The sequence below is a fragment of the Eleutherodactylus coqui genome, unplaced genomic scaffold, assembly GCF_035609145.1.
Source record: "Eleutherodactylus coqui strain aEleCoq1 unplaced genomic scaffold, aEleCoq1.hap1 HAP1_SCAFFOLD_135, whole genome shotgun sequence".
Taxonomy (NCBI): domain Eukaryota; kingdom Metazoa; phylum Chordata; class Amphibia; order Anura; family Eleutherodactylidae; genus Eleutherodactylus; species Eleutherodactylus coqui.
The window spans coordinates 121626-142065 of NW_027101871.1; the positions used below are offsets into that span (position 1 = coordinate 121626).

General features: G+C 48.5%; 1 protein-coding gene across 4 annotated transcripts; it reads left to right on the plus strand.

The window, feature by feature from the left end:
- The first annotated feature begins 2542 nt into the window (after positions 1–2542).
- On the plus strand, positions 2543–17874 carry LOC136592640 (phospholipid scramblase 3-like). 4 transcript variants are annotated; one of them, XM_066588626.1, is made up of 7 exons: positions 2585–2726; positions 3670–3723; positions 13512–13539; positions 14128–14312; positions 16471–16632; positions 16730–16891; positions 17588–17874. In XM_066588626.1, the coding sequence occupies exons 2-7, from the start codon at positions 3676–3678 to the stop codon at positions 17630–17632; spliced, it is 630 nt and encodes a 209-aa protein (XP_066444723.1). In that variant the 5' UTR covers positions 2585–2726; positions 3670–3675; the 3' UTR covers positions 17633–17874. The 4 variants fall into 4 exon arrangements, with proteins under 4 accessions (XP_066444725.1, XP_066444722.1, XP_066444724.1 ...); XM_066588625.1 differs by lacking the exon at positions 13512–13539 and having other exon boundaries at positions 2557–2726; XM_066588628.1 differs by lacking the exons at positions 13512–13539; positions 16730–16891 and having other exon boundaries at positions 2543–2726.
- Positions 17875–20440: the final 2566 nt, after the last annotated feature.

The following is a 20440-nucleotide window of genomic DNA, read 5'->3' on the forward strand; positions in this document are numbered from 1 at the left end:
CTCTCCTCCTGTAACATATATAAAGGTTTCCATCATGTCCTCCTCTCCCTTCTCTCCTCCTGTAACATATATAAAGGTTTCCATCATGTCATCCTCTCCCTTCTCTCCTCCTGTAACATATATAAAGGTTTCCATCATGTCCTTCTCTCCCCCTGTAACATATATAAAGGTTTCCATCATGTCCCCCTCTCCCTTCTCTCCTCCTGTAACATATATAAAGGTTTCCATCATGTCCTCCTCTCCCTTCTCTCCTCCTGTAACATATATAAAGGTTTCCATCATGTCCTTCTCTCCCTTCTTACCTCCTGTAACATATATAAAGGTTTCCATCATGTCCTTCTCTCCCCCTGTAACATATATAAAGGTTTCCATCATGTCCCCCTCTCCCTTCTCTCCTCCTGTAACATATATAAAGGTTTCCATCATGTCCTCCTCTTCCTTCTCTCCTCCTGTAACATATATAAAGGTTTCCATCATGTCCCTCCTCTCCCTTCTCTCCTCCTGTAACATATATAAAGGTTTTCATCATGTCCTCCTCTCCCTCCTCTCCTCCTGTAACATATATAAAGGTTTCCATCATGTCCTCCTCTCCCTTCTCTCCTCCTGTAACATATATAAAGGTTTCCATCATGTCCTCCTCTCCCTTCTCTCCTCCTGTAACATATATAAAGGTTTCCATCATGTCATCCTCTCCCTTCTCTCCTCCTGTAACATATATAAAGGTTTCCATCATGTCCTTCTCTCCCCCTGTAACATATATAAAGGTTTCCATCATGTCCCCCCCTCCCTTCTCTCCCCCTGTAACATATATAAAGGTTTCCATCATGTCCTCCTCTCCCTTCTCTCCTCCTGTAATATATATAAAGGTTTCCATCATGTCCTCTCCCTTCTCTCCTCCTGTAACATATATAAAGGTTTCCATCATGTCCTCCTCTCCCTCCTCTCCTCCTGTAACATATATAAAGGTTTCCATCATGTCCTCCTCTCCCTTCTCTCCTCCTGTAACATATATAAAGGTTTCCATCATGTCCTCCCTCTCCCTTCTCTCCTCCTGTAACATATATAAAGGTTTCCATCATGTCTCCCTCTCCCTTCTCTCCTCCTGTAACATATATAAAGGTTTCCATCATGTCCTCCTCTCCCTTCTCTCCTCCTGTAACATATATAAAGGTTTCCATCATGTCCTCCTCTCCCTTCTCTCCTCCTGTAACATATATAAAGGTTTCCATCATGTCCTCCTCTCCCTTCTCTCCTCCTGTAACATATATAAAGGTTTCCATCATGTCCTCCTCTCCCTTCTCTCTTCCTGTAACATATATAAGGGTTTCCATCATGTCCTCCTCTCCCTTCTCTCCTCCTGTAACATATATAAGGTTTCCATCATGTCCTCCTCTCCCTTCTCTCCTCCTGTAACATATATAAAGGTTTCCATCATGTCCTCCTCTCCCTCCTCTCCTCCTGTAACATATATAAAGGTTTCCATCATGTCCTCCTCTCCCTTCTATCCTCCTGTAACATATATAAAGGTTTCCATCATGTCCTCCTCTCCCTCCTCTCCTCCTGTAACATATATAAAGGTTTCCATCATGTCCTCCTCTCCCTTCTCTCCTCCTGTAACATATATAAAGGTTTCCATCAGGTCCTCCTCTCCCTTCTCTCCTCCTGTAACATATATAAAGGTTTCCATCATGTCCTCCTCTCCCTTCTCTCCTCCTATAATTTATATATAAAGGTCTCCATCATGTCCTCCTCTCCCTTCTCTCCTCCTGTAACATATATAAAGGTTTCCATCATGTCCTCCTCTCCCTTCTCTCCTCCTGTAACATATATAAAGGTTTCCATCATGTCCTCCTCTCCCTTCTCTCCTCCTGTAACATATATAAAGGTTTCCATCATGTCCTCCTCTCCCTTCTCTCCTCCTGTAACATATATAAAGGTTTCCATCATGTGTTTTTTGTTTTTTTTCTGTCCACAGCATAATCAATAGGAATGTTTGCACCCTTCCAGATTCACGTTCAGTGATTGTGCGCACAATGGAAGAGATCACACAGAGACAGACTGTCAGTGTAGAAAGTCTTCCTGACTGTTTATTAGTAGGCGTATAGAATCTTATATAGCATTATGGGTTAATTGCCCTTTATAGGCAGCAGGAAGCAATACGTGGTTGGAAATCAAAGTCTGGGATTGGGTGGTCCAAGCATGGTCTTTTTACATCCGGTCCTGCGTGAGTTTCTGTCGTCATGGACGTCCGACATCACGTGGTTTCAGATACAAAATCAGCGCCATATTTCTGTGTTCGATGGAGGGGACAGGGGTGGAGTGAGCAATGTGTCGTCAACTGATGCCTGAGGGTTATGTGCGGGTAATAAACGTGCCCTGAGGTTATATGAGCGCGTGTTTCTATCAAGCTGCATATTCTGATAACGGTTAGCAGTACTGGATGTGCCGGCACATTCCATTCTGCTGGCTCAGATAGTGAAATAGACATTTCACCTTGTATGGATATATATATATATCCTCCACACATGTCCCCCTCTCTTCGCTTCTGTATATTCTGGACTCCTGCTCTCTGCAGTTTTCTGGTGTGTTGTAATAGCTCTATAATTCCCGGCACTTTGACACACGGTGGCAGGCGGATATTTCGGCAGTGTTTCCTCTGATGTCACGGCTCCAGTGTAACTTCCTGTTAGGGAGAAAAGCATCACAAGCAGAGAAGTGTAGAGAAGGTAAGAAGTGAACTCATAAGGTGTTAGTTTTTGGAAGCGCAGGGTCTGGACTGTAGCATAGATGGGTCCGAGGGTTGCAGGGTCTGGACTGTAGCATAGATGGGTCCGAGGGTTGCAGGGTCTGGACTGTAGCATAGATGGGTCCGAGGGTTGCAGGGTCTGGACTGTAGCATAGATGGGTCCGAGGGTTGCAGGGTCTGGACTGTAGCATAGATGGGTCCGAGGGTTGCAGGGTCTGGACTGTAGCATAGATGGGTCCGAGGGTTGCAGGGTCTGGACTGTAGCATAGATGGGTCTGAGGGTTGCAGGGTCTGGACTGTAGCATAGATGGGTCCGAGGGTTGCAGGGTCTGGACTGTAGCATAGATGGGTCCGAGGGTTGCAGGGTCTGGACTGTAGCATAGATGGGTCTGAGGGTTGCAGGGTCTGGACTGTAGCATAGATGGGTCTGAGGGTTGCAGGGTCTGGACTGTAGTGTAGACGGGTCCCTGGGTTGCGAGGTCTAGATTGTAACATGGTCTGGTCCGAGGGGTGCGGGGTCTCAACTGGTGCATAGACGGGTCAGAGGGGTGTGGAGTCTGGACTGTAGTGTTAATGGGTTAGAAGGGTGCGAGGTCTGGATTGTAGCATTGACGGGTCCAAGGGGTGTGGAGTCTAGATTGTAACGCGGGCTGGTCAGAGGAGTGCGGGTTCTAGACTGTAGCGTGGATGGGTCTGTGGGGGGGGGGTGTGGACTGTAGAATAGACTTGTCCGAAGGTTGCAGGGTCTGCACTATAGCATTGATGGGTCCGAGGGGAGCAGCGTCTGGACTGTAGTGTTGATAGGCCCAAGGGGTACGGGGTCTGGACTGTGTGTACGTGTTGCAGTGTAGCAGGTCTAAGACCATGTACATATGGCGGTGTAGAGGCTGGTTACATTGGAGCTGATGTATCTCCTATTACAGGTCAGTATGGCGGGAGCTCTGATGGTTCCTCCAGGTCTGCAGGATTTAATTCCGGTGAGATTATATAAACATATAGAGACGGGAGTGGGAGAATGTGGATGGTGAGAGTGCTGGTAATAGAGGTGTTGGAGAAGGCAGGGATGATAGTAGTAGTGGTGGTAGTAGAGGTGGTCGTGATAGTGGTGATGATGTTGGCAGTTGTGATGGTGATTGTAGTCATAGAATTGTAGACTGGTAAAGTTGAAAAGGACTTCCAGCGTCATCGGGTCCTCCGGGGTCATCGGGGCCTTCGAGGTCATCGGGTCCAACCCCCTGCTGAGTGCAGGATCACTAAATCATCCCAGATAGATGTCTGTCCGGCCTCTGAAGACTTCCATTGAAGGAGAACCCCCCACCTTCTGTGGCAACCTGTTCTACTCATTGATCCCCTCTCTGTCTAATATCTAATCTGTGTCTCCTCCCTTTCAGTTTCATCCCATTGCTTCTAGTCTTTCCTTGTACAGATGAGAATAGGGCTGATCCCTCTGCACTGTGACAGCCCTTCAGATATTTGTAGACCGCTATTAAGTCTCCTCTCAGCCTTCTCTTCTGCTAAACATTCCCAGATCCTTTACCCGTTCCTCATAGGACATGATTTGCAGACCGCTCACCATCTTGGTGACTCTTCTCTGAACTTGCTCCAGTTTGTCTATGTCTTGTATAAAGTGGGGTGCCCAGAACTGGACCCAGTATTCCAGATGAGGTCTGACTAAGGAAGAGTAGAGGGGGATAATGACCTCATGTGATCTAGACTCTATGCTTCTCTTAGTACATCCCAGAATTGGGTTTGCCTTTTTGGCTGCTGCATCACATTGTTGAGTCTATGATCTATTAGTATACCCAAGTCTTTCTCACATGAGCTGCTGCTTAGCCCAATTCCTCCCATTCTGTATGTGCTTTTTTTCATTTTCTTTGCCCAGATGTAGGACTTTGCATTTCTCCTTGTTAAATACCATTCTGTTAGTCGCCGACCACTGTACAAGCTTTTCTAGATCTTTTTGAATCCTCTCTCTTCCCTAGTGTTAGCTATCCCTCCTCGCTTTGTGTTGTCGGCAGATTTGATCAGTTTCCCATCAATTCCCTCCTCCAGATCATTTATAACAATGTTGACCAACACTGGGCCTAGGACAGAGCCTTGTGGTCCCACTTGATACATTCTTCCACTTGGATGTGCAGCCATTTATGACCACTCTTTGAGTACGATCACTCAGCCAGTTGTGAATCCACCTAACAGTTGCCTTGTCAATCGCAGATTTGGTCATTTTTTCAGTAAGTATGGTATGAGATACTTTGTCAAATGCTTTACTGAAGCCAAGATATACTATATCCACCGCATATCCCTGATCAACCCAGTCGGTGATTCTGTCACAGAAGGACATTAGATTAGTCTGGCATGACTCGCTTGTTATAAACCCATGCTGGCTCTGGTTAATTACTCCATTCTCATCCTAGTACTTGCATACAAGCTGTTTAATAATTTATTCAGAGATCTTTCCTGGTATAGAAGTCAGGCTCACAGGCCGGTAGTTTCCTGGATCCACCTTCTTCCCTTTTTTGAAGATTGGGACAACATTTGTCCTTTTCCAATCTTCTGGGACTTCTGTTCTCCAGGAATTTTCACAGATTATGGCGAGTGGTTCAGCAATTACCTCCGCTGCTTCCTTTAGTATCCTAGGATGTAATTCATCTGGACCTGGAGACTTGGGTTCATGTAAGTTAGCTAAGTGTTCCCTCACCATCTCTCTGCTTATAGATAGCAAATCTACTTTCTGAGAGAAAACAGATACAAAATAGGAATTTAAGAGTTCTTAACATCATTCTTAACCAATTCACCATTTTCATCCTGTAAAAATCCAATAGCATCTTTGACTTTTGCTTTTGACACCCAAATTCTTTTTTATTGCTTTTGGCCTCTCTTACAAGCCTCAATTCTTTATCAGCTTTAGCTTTTCTGACACTTGCCCTACAGTTTCTGCAGACGGCATTATATTCTTCTTTAGGTATGCCCCTCCTCAAGGATCTCATGATCACTGCCTCCTAAGGTCCCAGCCACCATTGCTTCCTCAACCATTCCCTCCCTGTTGGTAAGAATTAGGCCCAAGATAGCAGATCCCCTTGTTTTCTCTTCTACCTTCTGGAAGATAAAGTTGTCACCAAGAGCGGATAAGAATCTGTTGGATCCATTACTTTTACCTGAGAGATTCCCAACAAATGTCTGATGGGTAAAATCTCCCATGATCACAATGTTGGGCTTCTTTGAGAGCTTGGCCATCTGATGTAGAAAGAGTTCCTCCATATCTTCTGCTTGTCCAGGTGGCCTATAGTAAATGCCTACAATGGTGTCCTTTCTGTTGTTCTCCTTGTATTCTTACCCAAACAGTTTCTACAGAACTCCCAGCTCTGAAGCTTGACTCTCTGTGGAGATGAATGTTCTCCTAACATACAACACAACACCTCCTCCCCTTTATTAGGTCTGTTTCTTATAAATACATTGTATCCTTCAAGCCTTGTATCCAATCATGTGTATCATCCCACCAAGTCTCTGTGATGCCGATGACATCATATTTCTCTTCCTGTGTTCGGAGCTCCAATTCCCCTTGTTTGTTTCCCATGCTCTGGGCATTTGTGTAGAAACATGTTAGTTTGTGATCGGGGTCTCTTGTTCTGCATTGTATTCATTAGCTGTGTAGTAGTGATGGTGGTGGTTGTCTTGGATGGGAGAGAGGGGACCCCGACCGATCTCGCCTCTATAACTGATTTGCCACAGATTGACTTTTCTGAGCACTTTCGCCGCTATGAGCACTTGTCATGGAAGAGCCTCGATCAATCATTCTAACAGGATTGCAAACGCAAAGTCATTAGAATACAGGTGGATTTATACCCAGCTTCTCAGGGGAGAAGGGGGGATTAAACATGGAACTCATCTTTCCCAGTATCTTGAGTGTCAAGTTGCTATGGATAGTTGGGGGAAACTTTATCAATTTCTCTATATCACACCTCCCCTTTTTGGATGGGCTCTGGTGGTTAATCTCTACAGATCACTTCCAAAGTCCATCCATATTACCATGTTCACTTCCTTTCTTGTGTTGGATAGTGAAGTCGTGGGACTGCAGCGCCAAATTCCAGTGTAGGAGCTTGCCATTTTTTCCAGCCACATGGTTAAACCAGCTGAGCAGGTTGTAATCCGTGACTACCATGAAGCTACACCTGTATAGATACCACTGTAACTTCTGTAGGGCCCAGACTATGGCTAAGCATTCTTTCTTGACCGTAGTGTATGTCACCTCTCTAGGCAGCGCCTTACGGCTAAAGTAAAGCACAGGCTGTTCTCCCTCTGCACCACAAACCTCCTGGTGAAGTCTGGGGCCTTCAGGATCGGAGTGCTGGTGAGAGCAGTCCTAAGGGCTATGAATGACTGATCGCATTCTGAGGTCCAGCTCACCACCTGAGGCAGATATTTTTTCGTCAGGTCGATGAGGGCCTTGGCCATGGCACTGTAGTTGGGTACAAATTTACAGTAGTGCTCGGTGGTACCCAAATAGGATGTGACCTGCTTCTTGGCTTTGGGGCTGGGCCAGGCCCAGGTGGTGTCTACCTTCCCAGGCTCTGGCTTCAGTGTACCCCCACCTACACGGTGCCCTAAGTACTGCACCTCTTGCATGCCAATCTGGCACTTCCCAGGCTTGATAGTGAGACTTGCCACCTGGATCCACCTGAACACCTGCTCCAGGTGCTCCAGGTGTTCCTCCCAAGGGGGACTGTAAACGGCGATGTCGTCTAAGTATGCGACAGCATACTCCCCATGCCCCTCAAGGAGCTGATCCATCAAGCACTGAAAAGTAGCCAGAGCATTCTTCATGCCAAAGTGCATTACCTTGGACTCGTAGAGTCCGAATAGCATGATGAAAGCCAACCTCTCTTGTGCCTCCCAGGTCGTGGGTATTTGCCAATACCCATTTCTCAAATCCATTATGGTGAGGTAGCGGGTGCTCGTCAGTTTGCCCAATAGCTCATCGATGCGAGGCATCAGATAAGCATTGAACAACATAATAGCATTGCATTAATATATTGGAGGATTTGAGATAGCAGGAAGAACTTAGCCCGGACATTGCCCGCCCTGGAATACGCCTTAATTGTGCATTTACATGCGTAATGTGGTTAAGAGATGGTAGAGGACCACACTCCCCCCCCTCCTCTCTCAACCCCTCCTCCTCTTCCTCTTCTCCCTCCTCTCCTCCCATCCCCTCGCCCAGCCACTCTCCCTACTGTGTCATTGACCATCCCTGCCCTTTTCTGTTTGCCCTGGCACCCTTGCTAGGATAATAATTTTAGTTAAAATTCATATTTGTCAGTTTAATTGTAAAATTTACATTGCTATCTTTGCATAACTTGAAGCACGTAAACGGTTCCATTGAGGGGGGGGGGGGGGCGTGGGGGACGCCGGGGACCCCCGGCAATAATTAACAGCATCAATAGAAAGGGGGAACTGCCCGAGAACAGGAGGGAGGACCCAGGGTGAGCGACCGATCCAGGAAGCTGGAAATCCCACAGAGATTGTACGGCCCATATCCCTGAATGACACCTCTAGCTGGGGTTCGCCTGGGTGCATCCCCCCCCCCCCCCCCCCCCGTGTCCCCCACCGACACCAAGTTTGTTAAGTTAATTAATTCTCCAAGATACATTCACTACATTCACTAATGCAATGTTGTTTATATGCTTGAAAACCAATAAACATATTTTGAAAGAACAACATAATGGCATTGAGCCTCCTGTAGTCCGCACGTGGTCATTTTTGAGTACCAATACTACAAGGGAGGCCCATGCACTCTGGGACTTATGAATGTCCACCTGCACTTCTAGGAAAAACCTGATAGGTGGACTGCCTCATGGGGGAGTGATTCCCAGTGTCCACATGGTGGACCGCCAACTGGGTCCTCCCCGGTTTTCCTGTGAAGGTGGGTAGGAAAGGAATCAGGGCCTCCTGCATATGGGACTGTTGGTCCCTGGACAGCTGTGGATTGAACTCCACGTCTTTAATGGATCCGTCGGCCTGAGCTATGGCCAGCAGATCTATCAAGACCTCTGTTTTCCCATCTTCGGGTATACTGCATACCGACAGGATGCAGGCCCTATATTCATGATAAGCTTTCATCATGGTGACAAGGAAGACCCTCCCTGCGGGCGTAGTCAATCGTGACCATGTAGCTCACAGCATTGAGTCACTGGTGCATGATATATAGGCCTTCCCAAGCAGCCTGAAGCTTGTTTTGGGTCAGTGGAACTAAGACCCACAACTACTGACCCACCTGGTACTCTCTCTCCCTGGCGTTCCGGTCGTACCATTGCTTCTGGCTGGCTTGGGTCTGTTCCATATTCTTGCGCATGAACTGCTTCAACGCCTGTAGCCGCGCGACATAGTCAATGATGGACACACTAGAGGTGGGCACTTCTCCTTTCCAGACCTCTCTTACCAGAGTCAAAGGTCCCCGTACTCGCCTTCTGTACAGTAGCTCAAAGGGTGAGAAACTCGTTGAAGCCTGAGGTACCTCTCTGTAGGTGAATAGCAGGTGCGGGAGGCAACGCTCACAGTCACATCAGTTTGATTTGCCAACATCTTCAGGGTGCCATTGAACTGTTCACACAGGCCATCAGTATGGGGGTAATACGGGCGGGCTACTAGATGTTCCTCCTGCATTCTCGTAAAGAGGCCTGCATGAGGCTGGACATGAACAGGGGCTCCTGATCTGTAAGCATCTGCCAAGGAAATACTACATTAGAAAATATGGCTATTAAGTCTTTGGCCACCTTCTCGGCCCGTATGGAAGACAGGGCCATGACCTCAGGGTATCGGGTGGTGTAGTCAACCACAGTCAGGATGAAGTGTTTCCCAGAGCTGCTGGAAAGGGCCAGGAGCCTAATCAGAACCACAGCAACCCTCTGGAAAGGCTCATCGATGACTGACAAAGGGACTAGGGGGAACTTGGGGCTAGGCCCCAACTTCCCCACAATTTGACACGTCTCACACGACCAACATTGGCTACATCAGTACCCATCTTGGGTCACTATTAAAGGTGGGCTAGCTGGGCTTTGGTCTTACCCACCCCTAGGTGTCCAGCCACGGGTATTTTATAGGTGATCCATAGAAACTCTTCCCTAAACTGGTAGGACACAATTAGTTGCTTCTCTCTCAGCCACTCCTGCTGGGGGTTGCATGGGAGGGTCTCCCTGTACAATCTCCCTTGATCCCAGAAGACCCTTTCTGTGTCCAACTCAGAGGGTGCATTCTCAGCGAGGTCCGTCAACACCCTCAGGGTGCCATCATCACACACAGCAGCCTGGAACTCCAGGCTTCATACAGACAGAAGTGACATTAAGGTTGATACTCCAGCGAGCTCCTCCGGGACCGGATCGGGGTTGTCCTCTGCCCCGTTGGATGAGGAGGCCAAGTGTCTGGAAGAAAGTGGGGTCCCTGCATTCTGGGCACTCTGGCTACGTGTGACAGCAAATTTGCGAGGCAGGCCTTGGGGGGGAGGGGAGGGGGGGGGGTCACACCCCCTGTAATTTATGACTGGCACACCCCTGTACCAGAGTGGACCTCGGTACCACTACTGCCTGTCACACTGTACCCAGAGGTGGGGCATACAGGCCTTGCAGGGACAGTACCCACAACAGCCTCTTATGCACACTTGAAATTATTTTCCCATGCGGGCTCTGGTGCTGCTAAGCAACCAACACTCCAATCACAGGCCTGCTATCTCCTGACTTTCCTGTCCTCCAATCACTAAGCTGTTGCTGGGTGTTATTCAGGCCAATGGGAATCAGGGAATGGACAGCCAATCAGGAATGCTGCAGGTTGTCAGGCAGATTATGTAGTGAGTAACAAAGATGCAATGAACATTTTAAAGGCATATACACACACATTTAAATAAAAGTAACCACATTTTTATTGCAGTGCCCAACTCTGGCCCGTGACATACATATGCCTCCATCACCCGCTAATTCATTCGGCCCAGCACCCTGCAATACCCACACATACACACGCTGCCACTAACAGCTGGTAAGAGAAGCTGGGAAGCAGACTATGAATTATGAACACAATGTTTAGAGTTATAGTTCATTTTAAAAAGGGACAAGGCTGACTAATAAATTGCAGGCTTATAAAAAAAAAATAGCAGTGCAGATATACGTATTGTGAGGATGGGTAAATTCAAGGAGCCATAGATCCGGCTCTTCCAAAGCATATAGGCATTTATTTAAAGCAGTCCATCTTTACATGGCAAACAGTCCATAAGTCCGCAGATATGTTCTCCACGCAGTCCTGGCTCAACTAACAAAAGAACTGAACTGAACTCCACACTAATTTCCCAGGTGAGCCTTTATAGCAGTGAGGGGCTCCCACAGTCCTTGTCAGGAGTCCTATAAAGTCATTGATTTGCAGCGGGGGGTCTGTCTCTATATCCAGCCCACCAGTGCAGGTAAAACAGAATGCATTGTACTCAGACATGTCCCTTAGCTGTAGTACATGGTTTCCAGGAAAAGAAAGCGCTAGATCAAGCATCAGGTGGCGGCCGTTCACAGCCATCCACACAGAAGGGTTGTATAAGGAAAGGAACGCATCCCAACTGAGGGGATACATGGGATGCTAATGACAAAACAAAGGAAGCCTTATACATCCTCACACACATATAAAGGCTACACCAAGAAGGTTGTTACACGCCAGTAGAAGGGTACACAGGCGTACACAACAAGACGGTATTATAACATAAGGAGAAAAGGAAGGTACCAGGTTTGGGATATGCGGCCCAAGGAGCTCCTAGAAACAAAACAAGACAGTCCATATGCCACAGCATACCTCCGTGGTCTGGCAACCGGGGTCTATGGAGCCCCGAATTATAAAGGGTCCCTCAGAACACTCCTCCACCCGCCCCTCTGATGTCATTCAGGAGGGTTGGGATGGGGCCATGCATTTCCCCATATCTCGTCGGAAGGCTCTCCGATGGGGAACGTGGGCCCAGCATATTTATGGCCATGATTGTATCTATTCAGCGACACATAAATGATACCCAAGTAGGCAGATCCGCCCTTCGGGGGGTTCTGTTCATATAGCAATAGGACCTTCGCACGACTAATAGCCCTTATTAAAAGATTCTCCATTAATCTGCCTTTCGGTGACAGGGGGTCTGCAGTAACTATCCGGGGTGTTTAGCCTCACCGGCAGGGGGGAATTAACATCTGCCCGTCAGTGGCTGACCTTATGGCCATCATGATCCAAAGACTTCTTAAGGCCCACGGCATATACAAGACCTCTCAGGTGTGAGGGAGGAAGAGGAGATTTAAACAATTCATCTTTCCCAGTATCCTGAGTGGCAAGTTACTATGGATAGTTGGGGGACACTTTATCAATATCTCTATATTACAGAGGTACTTGTAATTATGGTGCTGGAAGTAGTGGTTGTCATAATGTTAGCAGGTGGTAATAGTAGTCATAGTGGTAATGGTGGAGGTGGTAGTAGTAGTGGTGGTAGTGGTAGACGTAGTGGTGATGGTGGTAGTAGTAGTGGTGGTGATGATGGTCATAGTAGTGGAGGCAATGAGGATGGTGGTGGTGATGATGACAGTGGTAACAGTGGTGGAGATGATGATGGTGGTAGTAGTGGAGAGAGGGTGGTTGAGGTAGTAGTGGGGGTGGTAGTACTAATAGTGGTGGTTGTATTAGTGGAGTTGGTAGTAGTGGATGTGGTAGTAGTAGTATAGGTGGTGGTAGTAGTAGTAGTGGAGGTGGTAGTGGTAGTAGTGGGGGAGTTGGTGGTAGTAGTGGTGGTGATAGTGGTGGTAATAGTAGTGGAGGTGGTGGTAATAGTAGTCATGGTGGTAATGGTGGAGGTGGTAGTAGTGGAGGTTGTGGTAGTGTTTGTGGTGGAGGTGGTGGTAGTAGTAGTGTAGGGGGTAGTGGTGGTGGTGGTGGTAGTGGAGTTGGTGGTAGAAGTAGTGGTAGTAGTGGTTGTGGTGGTGGTAGTGCTGGTAGTAGTAGTATTGGTGGTAGTGGTGGAGGTGGTAGGAATGGAGGAAGTGGTAGTAGTGGAGGTGGTGGTGGTAGTGAAGGAAGTGATAGTGGAGGTAGTGGTAGAAGTAGTGGTAGTAGTGGTTGTGATAGTAGTAGTGGAGGAGGTAGTAGTAGTGGAGGTGCTGGTAGTAGTAGTGGTAGTAGTGGAGGGTAGTAGTGGTAGTAGTAGTGGATGTGGTGGTAGTGGTAGTAGCGGAGGTGGTAGTAGTAGTAGTGGTGGTGGTAGTAGTGGTGGAGGTAGTAGTTGTAGTAGTGGTGGAGGTGGTGGTAGTGGTTGTAGTAGTAGTAGTGAAAGTAGTGGAGGTGGCAGTAGTAGTGGAGGAGGTAGTAGTAGTGGTGGTGGTAGTAGTGGTAAAGGTTGTAGTTGTAGTAGTACTGGTGGAGATGGTAGAAGTAGTGGAGGTGGTGGTAGTGGTTGTAGTAGTAGTGAAGGTAGTGGAGGTGGCAGTGGTAATGGAGGTAGTGGTAGTAGTGATGATAGTAGTGGCAGTAGAGGAGGTAGTGGTAGTGCTGGTGATGAGCGTGGTACCACTAGTGGTACTGATGATGGTTGTGGGGGTAGCAGTGGTGGTGATGATGGTCATTGTGGTAGTGGTGATGATGGTTGTAGTAGTAGTGATGGTGATGATGGTCATAGTAATGGTGGTGATGATAATGGTCATAGTAGTGGTGGTGATGATAATGGTCGTAGTAGTGGTGGTAGTAGTAATGATCTGTTTGTCTCTCTGCTTTCTTACAGGTCAGTCATTTCTACATTAATCAGACGTGTAAGTTGCCCCATGTTACATGTGTGTGTCTGTGGAGAGCCGTGGGCCTCAGCCCCCTGGATGCCATTGACTGATCTCCTGGTACTAAGGGTTTAGTCACAATATGCACCGCACCAAGAGCCGCACTGCATGACTACAGCCAGACTTGGGGTAGTGATGTCACTGATCACACGACTAGAGTGTCCTGCAATAGACAGTCTAGTGGTCAGCGGGGATCACACACTGGGGACTTCGTGGGCACTGGTGTTAGTAGGATGGTGGGGCTATAAGGTAAAACAGCAGGCGATATGTAGCAGAGCTGTGCACGCTATACTGGACATCATAGGGGCTGATGATGCCACGGTATGATGTGATGGGTCTTCACGGAGAGGACGCTGCATGGATGCCAACCGGGGACTCTCCAGCTGACTATATCTAGGCACACACTGGGACTTGTAGTTTCTGGACTGTAAGATGGTCTGACCCGCAAACTGCACTGTCTTCTTTTGTTCTGTTTAGTGGAGGGGCAGCGTCCATACTTGTGCCCGGATGGTAGGGGTGGTACATATACCGGTGGGTGGTGCACTTATCTGCTGACTGTCATTGCAGGGAACCACACGTTCCAGAATTATTGCACCTATGATTTAATTGGACCTAATGGACACCGCGTATATGAGGCAAAAGAGTATCGCGAATTCTGTGGACCTCGCATGGATATTCGAGTCCAGAACCTGCAGGGCTACAACATACTCAACCTTCTCCTGCCAGCTCACTTCTGCAGCTGGGAAAGTACAGTAAGTCACAAGTGTACTAGAAGAAGTATTTGGTGGGCTAATATGTAGTGCAGGTCTTGGGGTTGGTGGGATATAAGGTCCAGGTCTTGGGGTTGGTGGGCCTATGTGTAGTGCAGGTCTTGGGGTTGGTGGGCTAATATGTAGTGCAGGTCTTGGGGTTGGTGGGATATAAGGTCTAGGTCTTGGGGTTGGTGGGCTAATATGTAGTGTAGGTCTTGGGGTTGGTGGGCTTATATGTAGTGTAGGTCTTGGGGTTGGTGGGCTAATATGTAGTGCAGGTCTTGGGGTTGGTGGGCTAATATGTAGTGCAGGTCTTGGGGTTGGTGGGATATAAGGTCCAGGTCTTGGGGTTGTTGGGCTACTATATAGTGTAGGTCTTAGGGTGGGTGGGCTAATATGTAGTGCATGTGTTGTGGTTTGTGGGCTAATATGTAGGGTAGGTCTTGAGGTTGGTGGGCTAATATGTAGTGCAGGTCTTGGGGTTGGTGGGCTAATATGTAGTGCAGGTCTTGGGGTTGGTAGGATATAAGGTCCAGGTCTTGGGGTTGGTGGGCTAATATGTAGTGTAGGTCTTGGGGTTGGTGGGCTAATATGTAGTGCAGGTCTTGGGGTTGGTGGGCTAATATGTAGTGTAGGTCTTGGGGTTGGTGGGCTAATATGTAGTGCAGGTCTTGGGGTTGGTAGGATATAAGGTCCAGGTCCTAGGGTTAGTGGGCTAATATGTAGTGCAGGTCTTGGGGTTGGTGGGATATAAGGTCTAGGTCTTGGGGTTGGTGGGCTTATATGTAGTGTAGGCCTTGGGGATGGTGGGCTAATATGTAGTGTAGGTCTTGGGGTTGGTTGGCTAATATGTAGTGTAGGTCTTGGGGTTCATGGGCTAATATGTAGTGTAGGTCTTGGGGTTGGTGGGCTAATATGTGGTCCAGGTCTTGGGGTTGGTGGGCTAATATGTAGTGTAGGCCTTGGGCTTGGTAGGATATAAGGTCCAGGTCTTGGGGTTGGTGGGCTAATATGTAGTGTAGGTCTTGGGGTTGGTGGGCTAATATGTAGTGCAGGTCTTGGGGTTGGTGGCATATAAGGTCCAGGTCTTGGGGTTGGTATGCTAATGTGTAGTGCAGGTCTTGAAGTTGGTGGGATATAAGGTCCAGGTGTTGGAGTTGGTGGGATAATATGTAGTGCAGGTCTTGAGGTTGGTGGGCTTGTGTGTAGTACAGGTCTTGAGGTGGCTGGGCTAATATGTAGTGTACGTCTTGAGGTTTGTGGGCTAATATGTAGGGTAGGTCTTGGGGTTAGTGGGCTAATATGTAGTGTAGGTCTTGGGGTTGGTGGGATATAAGGTCTAGGTCTTGGGGTTGGTGGGCTAATATGTTGTGTAGGTCTTGGGGTTGGTGGTCTTTTATGTAGTGTAGGTCTTGGGGTTGGTGGGCTAATATGTAGTGCAGGTCTTTGGGTTGGTGGGCTAATATGTAGTGCAGGTCTTGGGGTTGGTGGGATATAAGGTCCAGGTCTTCGGGTTGGTGGGCTAATATGTAGTGTAGGTCTTGGGGTTGGTGGGCTAATATGTAGTGCAGGTCTTGGGGTTGGTGGGATATAAGGTCTAGGTCTTGGGGTTGGTATGCTTATATGTAGTGCAGGTCTTGGAGTCGGTGGGATATAGGGTCCAGGTCTTGGGGTTAGTAGGCTAATATGTAGTGCAGGTCTTGGGGTTGGTGGGATAATATGTAGTGCAGGTCTTGAGCTTGGTGGGCTTATATGTAGTGCAGGTCTGGGGGCTGATGGGATATAGGGTCCAGGTCTTGGTGTTGTTGGGCTATTATGTAGTGCAGGTCTTGGAGTTGGAGTGATATAAATTCCAGGTCTTGGGGTTGGTGGGATAATATGTAATGTACGTCTTATGGGGTTGGTGGGCTAATATGTAGTGTACATCTTATGGGGTTGGTGGGATATAAGGTCCAGGTCTTGGGGTTGGTGGGATATAAGGTCCAGGTCTTGGGGTTGGTGGGCCTATCTGTAGTACAGGTCTTGGGGTTAGTGGGCTAATATGTAGTGTGGATCTTGAGGTTGGTGGGCTAATATTTAGTTCAGGTCCTGGGGTTAGTGGGATATAAGGTCCAGGTCTCGGGGTTGGTTTTATGTCACCTTTTGTGATCTCCTCCAGTTGCAGGTCATTGACGCCTCAGGTCATCTCCTCGGTTTTGTGGAAAAGAACTGGTCCTTCTCCGCTGCATCTTTCGACATCCTGAGACCGGACAATCAGCTCTGTCTCAAAGTTCAGGGTCCGGGATGGGGGGAGGGCTTCATGTCTGACCAAGTCTATCAGGTTTGTAGCCACCTATTAGCCTGATCACTAAGAAGACACAGTGGTGCCCTCTATCTGCACAGTATAACATGACTCTTCCCCTCCGCCTGTGCCGCAGGTACTGTCAGCTGATAAATCCTTTGCCGTCGGCCAGATAATACGTGTGTGGCAGGGGCTGGGCCGTGAAATGTTCACCAGGGAGGATAAGTTTGTGGTGCAATTCCCAGCAGACCTGGAGGTGTCCATGAAAGCCATACTGATAGCCTGCACCCTCATGATTGTGAGTAGCAGGTGCAACAGGACCGAATCATGCAATACCCTATATGATGTCACCGCTGCTCACTGGTGATTGGCTGTGCTCTCAGTGATGTCACTGCTGCTCTCTAGTGACTGGCTGTGGTTGCGGTGTTTTCGCCGCTGCTCTCTAGTGATTGGCTGCAGTCTCAGTGATGTCACCACTGCTCTCTAGGGATTGGCTGTGGTCTAATTGTCATTGCTGCTCTCCAGTGTTTGGCCATAGTCTGTGTTGTCACTGCTGCTCTCCAGTGATTAGCTGCAGTCTCAGTGGTCATCTCTGCTCTCTAATGATTGGCTGTGGTCTCAGTAATGTCACAGCTGCTCTCTAGTGATTGGTTGTGGTCGCAGTGATGTCACCACTGCTCTCTAGTGATTGGCTGAAGCCTCAGTGTTGTCACCGCTGCTCTCTAGTGATTGGTTGCGGTCCCAGCGTTGTTACTGCTGCTTTCTAATAACATACATTTATACTATGTAAGGCTGAATGATTGGCTGCAGCATCAGTGATGTCACAGCTGCTCTCTAGTGATTGGCTGTGTCCTCGGTAATGTCACCGCTCCTCTCTGGTGATTGGCTGCGGTCTCAGTGATGTCACCGCTGCTCTCCAGTGATTAGCTGTGGTCTCAGGGATGTCTTATATAAATGTAATGGCGCTCGTGACACTTTCATTTTCATTTTTCAGGATCTCTTGGATCATGAGCGGCGCAGACAGCATTCTCATCATTAAGGGACATCATTAGTAGCTTGCTGATCTGCTATTGGTGATGGATCCGCTCACGTCCGGGATGTGATCATGAGATTTCCTTTATTTTTAGGCCTGCACTTGTGAGTCCTTGTTAGTCATGTGACTAGTTATATATGTGGCGCTCTCCTGCTGCAGTGCACCCTACCACCACTAGGCGGCAGCCTTTTACTAGGTGTACAACATGTAGATGTTCACTCAAATAAAGTAATTTGTACAAGACATAACCTCATGTCTATTACTGTTCTCTGTTATCAGCCTCTTCACTGACCCTGATGAAGGCCTACAGCTAGAGATGAGCGAGCCTACTCGGTAAGGAGCCGGAGGAAGAGATAGAGAGATCTCTCTCACTCTTCCGCCCGCTCCGCTCCCCCGCAGCCCACCCGAGCCTGCTCGGATCACTAAGCAGTAGGCTCGCTCATCTCTAGGAATGTCCACCACATGGCAGCTTATGTCTCACTGGTAGCAGAGGAACTACAACACCCAGCAGGTCCTTATAGAATAACTGACAATTGTCCCAGAAAGTGCTCCCTCCTGAGCGCCACCACCTGGCAGACGCGAGTGTCTGTAAGGGGCAGTGAGCAGTCCATATAAAGGTGCAAACTGTGTATATTTAAAGGGGTCCGCTCTGTAGTTATTAGGGGGTCTGGTCTATGGTCCCTGTATTTGGGGGGTCTGGTCTATGGTCCCTGTATTTGGGGGGTCTGGTCTACGGTCCCTGTATTTAGGGGGTCTGGTATACGGTCCCTGTATTTAGGGGGTCTGGTCTACGGTCCCTGTATTTAGGGGGTCTGGTCTATGGTCCCTGTATTTAGGGGATCTGGTCTATGGTCCCTGTATTTAGGGGGTCTGTAGTTATTAGGGGGTCTAGTCTATGGTCCCTGTATTTAGGGGGTCTGTAGTTATTAGGGGGTCTAGTCTATGGTCCCTGTATTTAGGGGGTCTGGTCTATGGTCCCTGTATTTTGGGGGTCTGTAGTTATTAGGGGGTCTAGTCTATGGTCCCTGTATTTAGGGGCTCTAGTCTATGGTCCCTGTATTTAGGGGGTCTGGTCTATGGTCCTTGTATTTAGGGGGTCTGTAGTTATTAGGGGGTCTAGTCTATGGTCCCTGTATTTAGGGGGTCTGGTCTATGGTCCCTGTATTTAGGGGGTCTGTAGTTATTAGGGGGTCTGGTCTACGGTCCCTGTATTTAGGGGGTCTGGTCTATGGTCCCTGTATTTGGGGGGTCTGGTCTATGGTCCCTGTATTTAGGGGGTCTGGTCTATGGTCCCTGTATTTAGGGGGTCTGGTCTATGGATCCTGTATTTAGGGGGTCTGGTCTATTGTCCCTGTATTTAGGGGGTCTGTAGTTATTAGGGGGTCTAGTCTATGGTCCCTGTATTTAGGGGGTCTGGTCTATGGTCCCTGTATTTAGGGGGTCTGGTCTATGGTCCCTGTATTTAGGGGGTCTGTAGTTATTAGGGGGTCTAGTCTATGGTCCCTGTATTTAGGGGGTCTGGTCTATGGTCCCTGTATTTAGGGGGTCTGGTCTATGGTCCCTGTATTTAGGGGGTCTGTAGTTATTAGGGGTCTAGTTTGAAGTCTGTATTTAGGGGGTCTGGTCTATGGTCCCTGTATTTAGGGGGTCTGGTCTATGGTCCCTGTATTTAGGGGGTCTGTAGTTATTAGGGGTCTAGTTTGAAGTCTGTATTTAGGGGGTCTGGTCTATGGTCCCTGTATTTAGGGGGTCTGGTCTATGGTCCCTGTATTTAGGGGGTCTGTAGTTATTAGGGGGTCTAGTCTATGGTCCCTGTATTTAGGGGGTCTGGTCTATGGTCCCTGTATTTAGGGGGTCTGTAGTTATTAGGGGGTCTAGTCTATGGTCCCTGTATTTAGGGGGTCTGTAGTTATTAGGGGTCTAGTTTGAAGTCTGTATTTAGGGGGTCTGGTCTACGGTCCAGCTACTTGTCCCCCTCCACCACCTGACTCCTTTTGCTCAGCTCCATCCCAATGATACTACAACCCCCATCTTTTCATTATTGGGGTTACCTGAACCCACACTATCCACTTGGTAGGGACTCCGAGGTCGAGTTCTACTGCACCCACTACATAGAGGGGGTCACATACTTCTTGCTATACAGTGTAGCAGATCTGCTTGGACTAGACAGTGCAGTACACCTTTGGTGTACTTCTTCTATATACTGCTGGGGGCGCCATTTCCTGCCTGTTTTCCTGGACACTGCTCATGTAGTGTAGAGCCATCTGCTGGCCATCGTTGCAGCTGCAGCTCTGTATTCCCCCCCCATGGTCTCCACCCTGTATGTCCGAACACCTCACAACTTCACCTATTGAACTCTGCTGCATGTGTGCCCACCGGGGAGAGGGGAGCAGTGCTAACAGACCCCTCTGCCCCCCTCCAGGCTCATCTGCCCCCCCCCCCCCTCAGACTTCTCTGTCATTCCCTCCAAATGTCTGTCCCCCTCCAGACTCCTCGGATTCCACCTGCAGACTCTAGGCAGCACGGTCCCCTTTAGACCCCTTCTGTTCCTGCTCAGTTCCCCATCTCAGCTCTTCTTTTGTTCTCCCCCCTCCAAACTCCTCTGTTCTACCTGTTTTCCCAGTCCCCTCCAAAATCCTCTGCCCCCCCCTCTAGACTTCTCTGTGCCCCCATCATACCAGACTCTTCTGTCCCGCCATCCTACTAGACTCCTCTGCCCCCCCCCCCATCCTACCAGACTCCTCTGCCCCCCTCTACCAGACTCCTCTGCCCCCCCCCATCCTACCAGACTCCTCTGCCCCCCCCCCATCCTAC